The 13,165-nt window shown below is 36.1% G+C and overlaps 1 protein-coding gene across 3 annotated transcripts in view; it reads right to left on the reverse strand.

The window, feature by feature from the left end:
• The window catches only part of LOC131787147 (roundabout homolog 3), a 31,129-nt gene extending 18,438 nt beyond the window's left edge, over positions 1-12,691 (reverse strand). The window contains exons 1-2 of one of the 3 annotated variants that reach the window (XM_066168614.1): positions 12,580-12,691; positions 11,256-11,621 (exon numbers count right to left, since the gene is read on the reverse strand). In XM_066168614.1, coding sequence (XP_066024711.1) covers positions 11,256-11,621; positions 12,580-12,649 — 436 coding nt within the window. In that variant the 5' untranslated portion in view covers positions 12,650-12,691. Of the gene's footprint in view, positions 1-11,255; positions 11,622-12,574 lie in introns of all 3 variants that reach the window. The other 2 variants (XM_066168616.1, XM_066168617.1) reach the window with 2 other exon arrangements.
• Between the last annotated feature and the right edge of the window lie 474 nt (positions 12,692-13,165).

Genomic DNA, 13,165 nt, shown 5'->3' on the forward strand with positions numbered 1-13,165 from the left:
AACTGGTTTTGGATTTTTATTGTCCTCCATCTTTACCATCTGTGGATAATTCTTTTCAAACACGTTACTTCTTAAAGCAGAATCTACACGTTTTGTCTTCCCAATTCTTCAATAATATGCTAGATTAGGCTACGTTTAGAGTTTGTTCATGCGTGCTGTCCCTAACTATTGTTGCTATTACTTACAAAGGTGAGTATGCATATTGGAAATCCACTAAAGCTACTTTTAATGGAGAGATCAGCTTTCAAAATTGCTAAATAACATAAGGCAGTCTTTATAGGCTGACAGTAAAGACAAAGATAGCAATACTGTTCACAGTGGTTTCCATTTCAATCCTTCTTTGCTCACTCAAAAGATGGGGGATTTCAAGTTATTCTTCTGGAATACGTCTCGATTCAGTTCAAAGTCATATTCTTCTCAATAAGTGTGTGAGGTGCATTGAGCATGAAGAAGAAGGTAAGTGAGAAATTTGTTGAGGAAACGACACACTAAACACAACGGTACAAAACAAAACCGCCATCTTGGACAGTGTGAGTTCTGTTAGAATGAGGAGCCTGATAATTTAAGAAATTTGTTCTGAAGAGTTGTGTCTGGAGCGAAACATCACGACACTCTGGAGAACTGAAAGAAAATTGGATAAATGTCGTTTAATGCAAATATGATGTATAACTCAAAAGCTTTTTTACCAGGTTTATATTACATTTCATATTACACAAGGATAGAATGACAAGTTAGCAGAAAATTGTTTGGAATGCGCAACCACATAAATAAATAATTGGAATGACCATCCTTGACTATATTAAAAAATTATAGGTTGAGAAAAAAGCCTTTTGAGGTAATCCAGACCAATTGAACGCGGGGGCAAAATATAACCATTAAACCCTAAGTTTTCAACCATGCGTTTTGACATTTTAATTTGGTACGCCACAATTAATTCCTGGGACTGCTAAGCATGGGAACAGTGGTACCTGGGACAGTGAAGGAACCTGCGAGTAAACCTCCTCTTTTTTCGACCTTTATAGTGAATTTCTTTAAAACAAGTCATTCGGTAAGCCGCAGTTTTCAAATTTGGAGTCAATTTGGCCAAATAAAAGGCTGCAAAAGATGCCTTAGAATCTTACGGCTGTCATTGTTGCCAACAGCTGAATTAAGACACCTGGATGACAACGCGGCACTTCCAAGCAAGCATTGAGTGCTTTTGGGTCCCAATTGGCAAGAATTTAGCCCAGCTATTCAGGGATTTTAAGCAAATGAAATGATCAAATTCAAAGCCCAGTTTGGGAATTGTACTTTGCAGAGCTACAGATATAAAATTTACTTGCGTAGAACTGAAACTTCTGTGATAAACAACGAATTTGCAAAAGTTGTAGCATGTAGTGGAAGTCGATTTGAAAGTTGTAAGAAGGTGTACGTTGATTTCTTGAAATCGACTCATTAGAGCTTGATGTCTTCACATGCAACTAGAACCTCTGAACATTTTCTGAAAGTGAGACAAACCATACAACATAGAGACCAAGAGCCCTCCAGTATATCAATTAAGGTGCTAAGGTCCTTAAAAGCTGAAAACTGAAGATGTGTATTAGTTCATGTCGATATATTCCTAAATCTTTTAGATTACACCGCTTTGCCACTGACCATGATTGTTTTATTTAAGATGCAGGAACAGATCTGAAACCTTTTTCACCAAGTTTGTTGATCAAAACGGACTGACCACAAACAAGCAGTTAAAGAAAAGCCAACTTGAAAACAGCCATAGGAGTTCCAATCTAATACTAAGAGAACAGCAGACAGTATAACTGTGATGTAAAGTTACTCGTATGTTTGACATTGTAAGCATTATCTTGTAAACAACGACAGGTAATACAACAACAAGTATATTTTCTATGTAGCTGCATGTACTTTACAAAGATCCTGTCTAACAAACTCATTTTTAATTAGTAAATTGCGCGCATGCGCAAGAGCGAGTTGTACATGATGTGGAGAGTGGCACTCGCTCGCTCGATTCCTGTAAAATTTTTTTCGATTTTAGGCTTTTGAGTGCATTTGATAGTTTTTGGCGAGTAATTAACAAAAGAAATGGCGACCTTTGTTGCTAAGAATAGTGGTGGGGTGAAAAAGAAGCCAATGATAATCTTAAAAGAGTTTATTTTTTCCGTTTTAGTTTCAACAAGCAGAGCCAGCGACTGGCAGGCGTGCGAGGATTCATACTGAAATAAGAGAACAACCTTCGTTGTTCATAACATTATAATTTACAATCCTTGAACTTGAAAACAATCCAAAGATTCATTAAAAATATCACGTATTCCAAAGCGCTTGGAGTTTACAGGTGTTCAAAAGCTTTTTCTGTTATGGCGTGAGACTGGGGACAAAATCGATCATTACATTTCGTATCGTGTGGTTTTTCTGTGTGAAGCAACAAAAGGTGCCGGCGACTGACGAAATTACAGGTTAACACGAAAATCAAAGAACACCTAAACAAATAATTTTGGCTGCCGATTTTCAGTGAACTTTTAAACAACAATTTTCTTTTAAGTTTCAAGACAATTTGAAAATTCAAAATAAATATTGCGTACTAAAATGCGAAAGTTATACGCCACAAAATTGATAAATAGGCCTGAAATAAAATTCTATCTTGTTCTTGATTATATGTTGCCTAGTACGTGACCAAAATCTACCCAGGCGGAAATCCAAAATGACGGTGGCAATCCGGGCTTAGTTGTATCACTCAAAAAATCGTTCCCGTTTGTCTCATTTGATAAAGAGGGAACCATTAATGATTTCATTAAGACAGTACTGCCTTGATTTTCCAATATTTACAATGATAGAGAGTAAATTTCACTTTTCACCCACATTTACTTCCAACCTTTTCTTTTGAACCAGAAACAAAAATGATATGATTAAAAACACACGACATCATCCACCCTTGTCAAATGTAATAGCATGATCATTTCAATAATAATGCCTTCTTATCCCATCGTTACTTAGTTTCTCTGCTACATTTGCGAACACTGAACTACTACTCGTACTCTTAATATGACAATCAACCAGGCGGTGAAGCATGGTCGTAAAACGAAAAGCGAGTCATTTGCATCCTATCGCGGTCTAGTGAACATCGCTGGTGGCAGAAAGATAGCGCGAATAAAGGTGGAATGTAATGGGGATTCACTGTCTATTGCCATTCCTTCGAAAGTTAAGTGTTTGCAGGCCTGCACGACTCCTGTTATTCCTCCATGACAAATTCGTTGTTAGGAGGCAACTAAAGAGATTCAGAAAGAATCGAAACTGCGGCCTTGCCCAAGAATCTACTCATTTGGCAGCAGTTACACTCACAGCCGATGGCTGTGTGAATAATATCAAATTCGCGAGTTATTTAACAGGGAATCAACCCTTGACATGCAAACTCATTACAAAGCGACAGCGACCTTCTAATACACGAACTATTTTTCATGTCAAACACTTAAGGCGTAAATACGGGATAGAAGCGTTACGCCTTCCAAGACCAAATTGGTCACGCTCAACGTTAAATAAAAAAACATACAGATTTTCAAATATGCTTAAAAGAATAGAGAATACTTAGAATAAGGTTTTGAAAACCGTATCTCTGGAGTTATCTTCAGAGGGAGAGACAGTATACTTGAAAACAAAGAAAATAGCGCGCGCACATGAAAATATTATCTTGTGTAACACAAACTCATTCGGCTTTGCCAAACCTCAAGAACATACAGACAGGGAAATTACACCTTGAAACTAACCCTTATTATCACATCGCAAAGGAAAGTCATTAAAAGATATCTTAATAACAGCTAAGTTTTCAGGTCAGAAGATTTAAAAGCGCAAGTGAATAGCAGGAGTCTCACAAGCCTATCTACACCTTTTCACGATCGACTGCATTTTGCTTTCCGGCTTACCCGGCGTGTCGCCGTGTGCATTGTAGAATTAATCCGCGGTCAAGTGACTTCTTTGCTCTAATTCCACTGTCCTTCATTCAATAATAAGATAGTAGATTTATCATACAACACTCGCGATTAGTTAATTTGCTTTTTCTTAGGAAAGTAGATTTAAGACACAATTGAGTATACAATAGTAACGCTGTGTAACGCAACAATAGGCCTTTTCCTTGTCATAATCGGTCTCAAACACTAGCTAGCACTTAAAATGTGCGAAACATATGTACCGTTGGAGAGCGTTTGAGAGCATTTGGTCAGAGCTGTGAAAGAAGGATCAAAGCGGCCATCCAAATCTTTGAAAGGCTCCAAACTACGACTTACATCAAATTTGATCTTCTCGAAAACTGGTCTCAAATTACATACTAAAAAAACAGTGATTGCGTTAGTCCTTGAGAACCACAGAATACACGACAAATAAGTACAAAAAATACTTTTACACATTCAGAATAAATCATGTTATATTTACCTATGGTGAAAGGAAAAAGGAGCGGCCTAACTTTTACAAAATGTTTAGTCAAAATTTGCCGACTTCTGCCGCTTTCACCGCCATATTGAAAATGAAGCTACCACAATGCAACGCAATCGGAGTGCGCACACCGCCTAACAATCAACCACAAAATTCCCTACACCAGATAACATTAAACATAATCCAAAAAATCACGTTAGTCATCTGTCAATTCCTGAATTTGCTCACAGAGCACTTTAATTTCAATCATAAAACCGTTTCTGCATATCTCAGTAAATCGCATACTGTAGTGTTTCTATTTATTTATCTAGTGTTGGACAGTAACCCCATGGGATATTTTCTGTTTAACTTAAGGGCAAAGAAAGCAAGCATTTTTAATAGATAAATTTACATTAAAACTTTCCCTTTTGCCATGTGATGATACATATGCTGCAGTATTTTCTCATTTCTCCAACACTCAAGGATTATAACAAACTTATGCCGCATATCTTAACAGGTAAAATATGGACAAAATGGCTTCACACCCAAGAAACACAGTAGGCTGGATACCAATATTAGGGTAGACAGCCCTCTTAAGCTTCGCAATTTCAAAACTCGACACCATCATGGGTCAAAGTTTTAGACAACAAAATTAAAATTATCGATACTGAGGGACCTTTTACTGCAAAACCAATATTGGAAACCAACATCAGTGCCTAACTACTTGCAGTACACCATGGAAAGGAAAGGTCAGTCAAATAAGAGGCACTAAAATGGTAAACACAGCCAACAGCGTGAAGGAAAAAGCTAACTGCTACATAGGTGACCCCTCAAGAACAATTAAAGTGACACTATGGGAGAATTTCACTACCAGTGTTCAGGTTGAGAAACCATACACATTCTCAAATGTCAGAGTTCTAAAAGAGTTCAAGTTACATTTGATAGTACAAGTTGATGTTGGGCACATCCTTCTACAACTGCACCATGTCAGCCGTACCGGTAGCCAAATCTCTTGAGCTGCCAGATTATTTGCAACCACAGAGGTAAAGGTACATTATGGCCACTATTGGTGTCACTCAGTTAAGAAAATACTTTTACTGTTTACATTGCAACAAGAAAAATAGCTGATATATCTTGTGCTTGAAGTATCGTGACTGCAGCCTTACCCAAAAAAGAAACAAATGAAAAGTGTCATGTCTAAGCCAAAGTGCCACAAGATGATAGTCAGTTCGCCATCATATTTTCCAAGAGGAAATTCAGGAAATTTCTAACAGTCCATGTCATTAAATCTTACTAGATGAGGCACTCATCACAGGAATTGTTGGATTCTTCAGAATTAAATATCACTTGTGAAAACAAATCTAAACTGGTTAAAAAAAAAAAAGTGTCTCTTCACGTTTAAGATGTAATGACCTCACTAGACTTTAAGGAGTGTCGGATGAGGGCTGTTTAAGATCAAGGATGTTAAATCAAACATTACCATCTAAAGAAAACAGTGATGTCCTATTAACATTGTATTACACTGTACTGTTACATGAGAGCATTAACGATTTTCTACAAGCTACCAATGACCACTCCAATTGATGAGATCAAGAAATTGAGACAACAGAATCCCATCTATTTGTATTATGTGAAGAGGCTGCTGGTTGTGACCTACCAATCCTATCATGGTTCAAATACAAAGGAACTGAATATTCTAATTTCTAAGGCAAAAGCCAATTACAGTTTAAGGAATTCTTTAAATATAGAAGTGCCAAGACCAAGATCTGAAATTTATCAAATAATTATTGAATTTAATAAGAAATTTACATCTTGCTCACCTATATTTTTATCGTAATTTTAATGTGACAATATTTAATTAGCTGTAGTCGGGCAGGTCCATGTCAGAACCTCAGTCTTGCCAACTTTCATAACTTGCACTGTTAAATAAAGATGTATGTATGTATGTATGTTAAAGGACTACACCTCTTATTTTAGTCATTCTGTTATGTTACCTATATCAAGATAATTTTTTTCCTATCATCTGAGTTGATGATGTAAATTGGTCACTGTAAATAGTTTCTAAAGCTGACAATATTTTTAATTCTGTTCCTGTTAGCAGGAAACTATTGAGCACTGCTGATATTAGATGCTCTTCGTACTCAATTATCATTATTGCATCCACTGTATGATTGAAAACCCTTCAAAACTTATAAGCTGAATGCAACTCACACACTTCTTGTTAGTTTTTAAAATTAAAAGAGATAATAGAAAGTGCTATTAATGTTATAGCATCTCCCTTCATATAACAAATAATGTTTTTCTTGTTTTATGGTCAGCAAGTGCACAAGACATCATCCTGTCATTTGTAATAGGGTTAATAAGTTACTAAACATTCGAATCAGCAACACACTCTGGCATGCAAATCAAATTGTAAACATGCTAGAAACTCAAAGACATCATACATATTTCCTCTCATGTCATTTTAATCTTTTAATAATTTTTTCAATGGGCACAGCAATCAAGAGTTATTTCTACAATTTTTGACTGTCAGTGTGCACAACAAGGATCATGAGCCATATCCCTTCCTAACAGTATCATCCTCTCTTCTTTGGAATGTAAGCTATTTCTTATACAAAAATGAATATTTTGATTGAGCATAGATCACAAAGATTATGAATAACGAAGTAATGCTGAAAATGTCCAAAAACTGAAGATACCAAACCAATTAATTTTATACTCACATTAGTTCTAAATTGCACCATCATAAGTGGCAGCTGAAAAAAAGCATGTTGCCAAAATTCACAAAAATTAAAAATAGTTTCACAACATGACATACAAATTCACATCTGTCAAAAATGTATTAGAAGGCACAAATAATGGCAATTGAACAAACAATATCAGCAAGAAAGCTCAAATTACTTGTTATGTCAAGTTAATCCAAGATATTAGTTGTGAAGTGAAAAACATGATGAACCTTCATGGCAACTGTTAGCAACAAAAGTACTCATAACTCAGCTTGTCATGGTCTGAACCCCATAAAATCTAACCTGCACCAGCTTAAGGTATCACTGAGATAGCATGGGGTTCAGAATATTTCTGACATAATCTCCAGATTTCATGAAAATTGACCGGATATCAGCCAAGAATAAACTCTTCAAAGAACTGAACTCAAGCCAAAACACTTTATATGAAAAAAAGACTAGAAATTTTTCAGGGTGTCAGTGTTTGTTTACATAAACGTGTTTCCACTTCATACTTGTGAAAACTGTTACCCAATCACATCATGCTAGAAGGCAAAGAGTGGACACAATTTGTAAAGAGTTAGGTTGAGAAGGTTAAGTAACAAACGTGAATATGCAGCTATTTGTGTCAATATGTAAGGTGATTCAACCAGCAAAAAGATGAAAGAGATCAGGGAGAGGAAGGACTAAACTTGAAACACAACACAGCCTTTCAAGGATCAAAGCTCAAAGTGCAATGCTGGGCAAATGATGGTGGATTGTTGGCAATTGTTTTTGCCAACAAGCACCTACTGCAACTTAGTAGGCAAGATTTTTGCTTTGAACTTGGCAATGCTTATTGAATCGCCATGAATGAAGTTTTACAACTAGGAGTTTGACCAGCTGAGACATGTTTATAAAGCTTAAACTGGATCAATTAGTATTCATAGCTTTAGAAAGTAACATTGTTTCCTAAGAAGGCAGACTGTATTTACAGTATCTATATATCTTTTATAGGTGTGATTTTCTTCACTTTGTTTGTGCAAATGTGAGACTTTTTTGCCTTTTGTTAAAAAAAGGTGACACAACTGTTACTAGGAACTTTGAAAACACTACTGTTTTGAAAGTGAAGATAGTGAAAAACCCCAAAGTTGAGGTTGTGTCTTATAACCGGGTATTTAGGCAAGATTTTCCGTTTGTCAACTTGAAAAATGTACAAAAATTGACTCAATGATACTACTAAAATATTGATTTCAGGAGATAAGTATGGGATGAATTTTGGGCAGAAGAATATTTTTAATTTTACGTGAGTGCTCCCACTTTAAGTGACCATTTGACACAGGTGGAAGACAATACAAACAGACTATCAGGACCCAGGCCTTGTCCACAATATGCTGGATAAATTTGAGAATGCAACTTTATTGATAAGGTTAGGCCTTCCGTCCACACTACATTACACAAATACACGTAAAGAGATCAGCCAAAACAGAACATTTTGAATATGCTCTCTAGAGTAGAACAATTTGAAAACACTACTTTTTTTGTATTAGTGTGGATGGAGAACTTTTCGTATCTGGAACTTTTTGAATACACTTACATCATTTTGTCATGTGATTTAACTTCTCAAGTCTCTCTTGGTCATTAATTCAACATGGCAGACAACATGATGTTTTCTGTGTCATTGACAATAATTTCTTCTTTAATCACTTATTTAGAGTTAAGTATTGCTTTAGTTCACATGAATATTGTATGCCAGAGAATCAGGAACGACTTAAGACAATTACTGGTGTCAAAGGATACAAGGAAAGCAACACGACGTTCTCAACCTTACAAGCAGAGACACTTCTGGACTCAAACTGGCAGAACAAGTGCATGGTGGGACAACTTTGTAAACGAAGTTGTTGTCACTGGAGATTAGAGAGAAAATTTTCGAATATCTAGAAGGAACCTGTGGAAGCTTAGTGAACTTTTACAGCCTCATATTGAGGGTAAAACCACCAGAATGAGATGTCCAGTTGATATCACCAAAAAAGTAGCGTGCACTCTCTACTACTTGAGCAACAGAGGACGCCTCAGAAAAACTGCAAACACATTTGGCTTGTCACACCAAGTAGTTTCCAAAATCATAAGGGAAGTCTGCAGAGCCATGGCAGTACACTTGGGCAGTGAATACACCAAACATCCCTCAACAGTTGCAGAGATGGAAGATCTAGTAAAAGTTTCTATAATAATCATGGGTTTCCTCAATGTTTTGGGACAATAGATGGTACACATATCGACATTAAACAGCCCAAAGTCAACTCAACTGATTACCAGAACAGAAAGCACAGATATTCATTAAATGTCCAAGCTGTTTGTAATTACAAACACACTTTTCCTGATGTGGTTGTGAAATGGCCTGGCAGTGTACGTGATGCTTGTGTATTTGCAAATTCAACAGTTAACAAGCAACTCAGAACAGGAAAAATACCTTCATGTGAAAGGGTAATAATAAGGGCCATTAATGCTTGAAATGTACTCCACTGTATGGTAATTACTTTTACATGGAGTATTTATTTTACTCTTGCTCAATTAATTTCAAGGTTAATAAAAACTGTTAGGCAAAATTTGTGAATATTGAAATGAAATGTGTTTTTTAACTTATCTTCCTTTTGATTTATCTCCAAAAAAGCCATGAAATAACATGTCAATGCTACTGAAAATAGACCATTACATTGTTGTTACTGTTTATAGGTATTAAGAACATTTCAATACAGTATTCCAATCTCTTCTTTCAGTCATTATTAACTGCAATATTTTGTAATTATGTACAAGTACATTGACAAGAATTAATAATTATATTTTGCATGGTTATCAGTTTATTTAGTAAAATCTTGCATCAAATTTTACTAGAGGCCCTTTGCACGATGTAGTCACTTCTTGAAAAAATCTTATTTTACTAATTTTAAGAAATACAAGATCTCAAAAGACATTGGAAATCTCCAAAAATGTATTCCTATCCAAAGTTTGTTTGCCTATCATTGGAGCCTTTCCCAAAGGATCTTGGACAAAATTTATTTGCTATTCAAGTGTTATATTGTCACATGACTGCAAGCTCCAAAGGTTATTTCTAACTCAACCTATAACTCAACCTATTCAGAACTCAAATGGAAATTCAAGAACATTGACAAAAAGCAATAATTTTTTTCCATTGTGATCAGTTCGTATAAAACTACTATTTTGTATAGAATTTTATATCAACATTAACAACTTGTAATCAACATGAAATAATTTGTAAACCTAGCTTGTAATAATAAATCAATAATGCACAGCCTGCCTCAAATAGCCATTACTACCTGCAGGTTGTGCATACACTTTTTGGTGATTTATGTAATCTCAATAATAACAAAAAAGTGTGTAAAAATGTGTAACATAGCTAAGATTTAATGTACTTTATAACAGTTTTCATGATTCATCAGAAAATAAAAGCACTGGTGAATGAATATTGTCAAGAGTTTTCTGTCCAATTGATGAGACACAAAAAGGTGAAAATTACCATAATTACGGGGGATAAATTTCAGGACTTTGACAACTGACCACTTAATACAGTGCTGCTTAATACAGGTTTGACTGTAATTGGAATATTGAAAAAATACCTACACGGTTTTGAAGACTAACCTCCCAGGATTGAAATCAAGCAGAAGTCTTACCTGTTTAACGATTTTGTACACAAAGGACACCCACCAAGGTCTACTGTACCATATCCTTAAAAGAGGTGGTTGCTAAGGGAGGTGTGGCTGGATACTCTTACCAAGAAGCAGTTAACAGAAGCAAGTAAGTCTCAGTTTCTTTGGTTTGTTCATTTATTTTTTTTAAACAGCCATCAAAAATTGAAAACCCTCCTAAAGTCTTGATCATAAACCCTTCTCTGCTCTAAAGACTGTTTTCAATTTTCCTATTACCAACACTGTTAAGGAGGAATCTGTTGTTATAGCTCTCTAAAGGTCAAAGCCATGACATCATTTTTCATGATAACTCTTTTTCTGTTTGCAGTGTGCATTGAAGTTATTTCTTTCAGTATTGTTGAAATTAACTGGCATTACTTGCCCATTCCAAAACTTCATACTACCCTCTGTGCCCTCTCTGATGAAACAACAATTTATCACACAATAAAATTCTTACCTTTCACAATTAATTGCACCATGTCATACAAATCTGGAGCAATAGTGTTTACTGGGACAAATCTGAAGATGAAAACCCGGTTATCAACCTCTTTTACAGGATTTAGAGTAAACACAATTTGACCAGGTGACTGTTGAGTCATGCTGCCAAAACGACGGCCATTGTACTGAGATACATTAGCGATGATACTCCTATTTCTACCAAGAATGAATAGAGTGACATCTAGGGTAATCGACTTCGTATCTTTCGTTCCCCATTCAACTTTACGTAAGTCACCAGTGTACTTCCACAAGAAGTTAAAAGAGGAACCAAGTTTTGCCACTCTACTGCTTCTATTGTAGAATGATTCTAGCTGTACCTGACCTGCTGTTAATAAAGAGATGAGACATCAGATAAAAAAACTGCTGACCTTAACAAAGACTAATTTCTTCTAAAAAGATTTGAAAATTCAAAAATTTCTGCTCAGATTTAATTTTATCATACACTCAAAATCAAAAAGTTTTCAGATCATTGAAGTGATATAGTCAATTGCCTTATGATGCAGTCTGTGACAATGCAAAGCACAGGATTCCACTGCATACTGTAACAACTTCAATGAGGGCACGCCTACATTATAGCATTGCTTTTATTCCACAGAAGTTTCAGCACAGTGCGTGTGCAACACCTTCACAAGGCTGAGGAGACTCTGAGTTTGAGATAACTTTGGTTTTACAGCGAGAAAATCATATGCACTTGCCCTGGTAAAAATATGAGAAACCTGGTGATGCTCACTAAATCAAATGTGGTGTCCCAGCACAGTTTACTGACAGCACAAAGTTAGGCATAACGTGAGGTTTCATGTGGACTAGTTGGACAGGAGGGCAGAAGAGAAAGCTTGCAATGTGTTGCAGCTTAGCATGCTTAAGTTTTCTAACAAAATTTGAATACCAGGTGATTGAAATCGAGCAACATCAGAATTACATATTAAAGCTTTCATTAAAATTTTCGCACAGCCCCATACTACAACTTCGTACGTTTCCTGGCCGGCCTTGGCACAACAAGGACGTGAAATCGCCTAACTGCGAAAATGACAAATTATTCACGTTTCCCAACTTCGAATTGTAGGCCGCACTCCCATGCCATGCTGCCAAAGAGAAAATCTGCCACCGTTAGCGACAATAAAGACATCGAGCCACTCGTAACTTACTTAGGAGAAACGAAAGTTAATTTTGAAAGCGATGATTTGCTAAGCCTCGCCGTCGTGACACCTTAACCTTAAACTCTCTAATATCAAGGCTAAATAGCACACTCTAGTTAAAATGTAACTTTTCAAAAGGTACCTCACCGACAATTCCGCCATTGATGGAGAATGAGACCGACAGAATACACAGATACAAGTTGACAATTTCCAACATGTTTTACTTTAGGTTGAAAGAAGGGTGGACTCTGAGTTGCTTTGCCACGGGTGAATCACGGGATTGTTTACGTTTTGCTACTACTGCGTCCAAATGAATGCTGGGATTGGTCTCCAGGACCCCAAAAATTGACCTTTCGCTACCACTCATTTTGCAATACATTTTTTAGCTATTTTAAAATTATTTTTTGATGTTTTTTTAAAATAAATAAAATAACTCTATGTTAGCGTATACAGAGTGGTATGTTACTTGCACCAATCAGATCGTATAGGGTAAGTATCTCGCACCAATCAGACCGCCGCATCAGGGTATGTATCTCGCACCAATCAGAGCATCGTTTTTGTCCTTTGTTTGAGAGGTGTTCAAATTTCAACGAAGAAATGGGGGATTCGGAGAGAGCAGTTCGTGAAATGAAATCATCTTTTATAATGAGAAATGTTAGTTTTTTTGCGTTTTATGAGAAATGCGATACTACTGGACAGATGAAAGATATCAGATTACCTATAGTAAACGTGT

The sequence above is a fragment of the Pocillopora verrucosa genome, chromosome 6, assembly GCF_036669915.1.
Source record: "Pocillopora verrucosa isolate sample1 chromosome 6, ASM3666991v2, whole genome shotgun sequence".
Classification (NCBI taxonomy): Eukaryota; Metazoa; Cnidaria; class Anthozoa; order Scleractinia; family Pocilloporidae; genus Pocillopora; species Pocillopora verrucosa.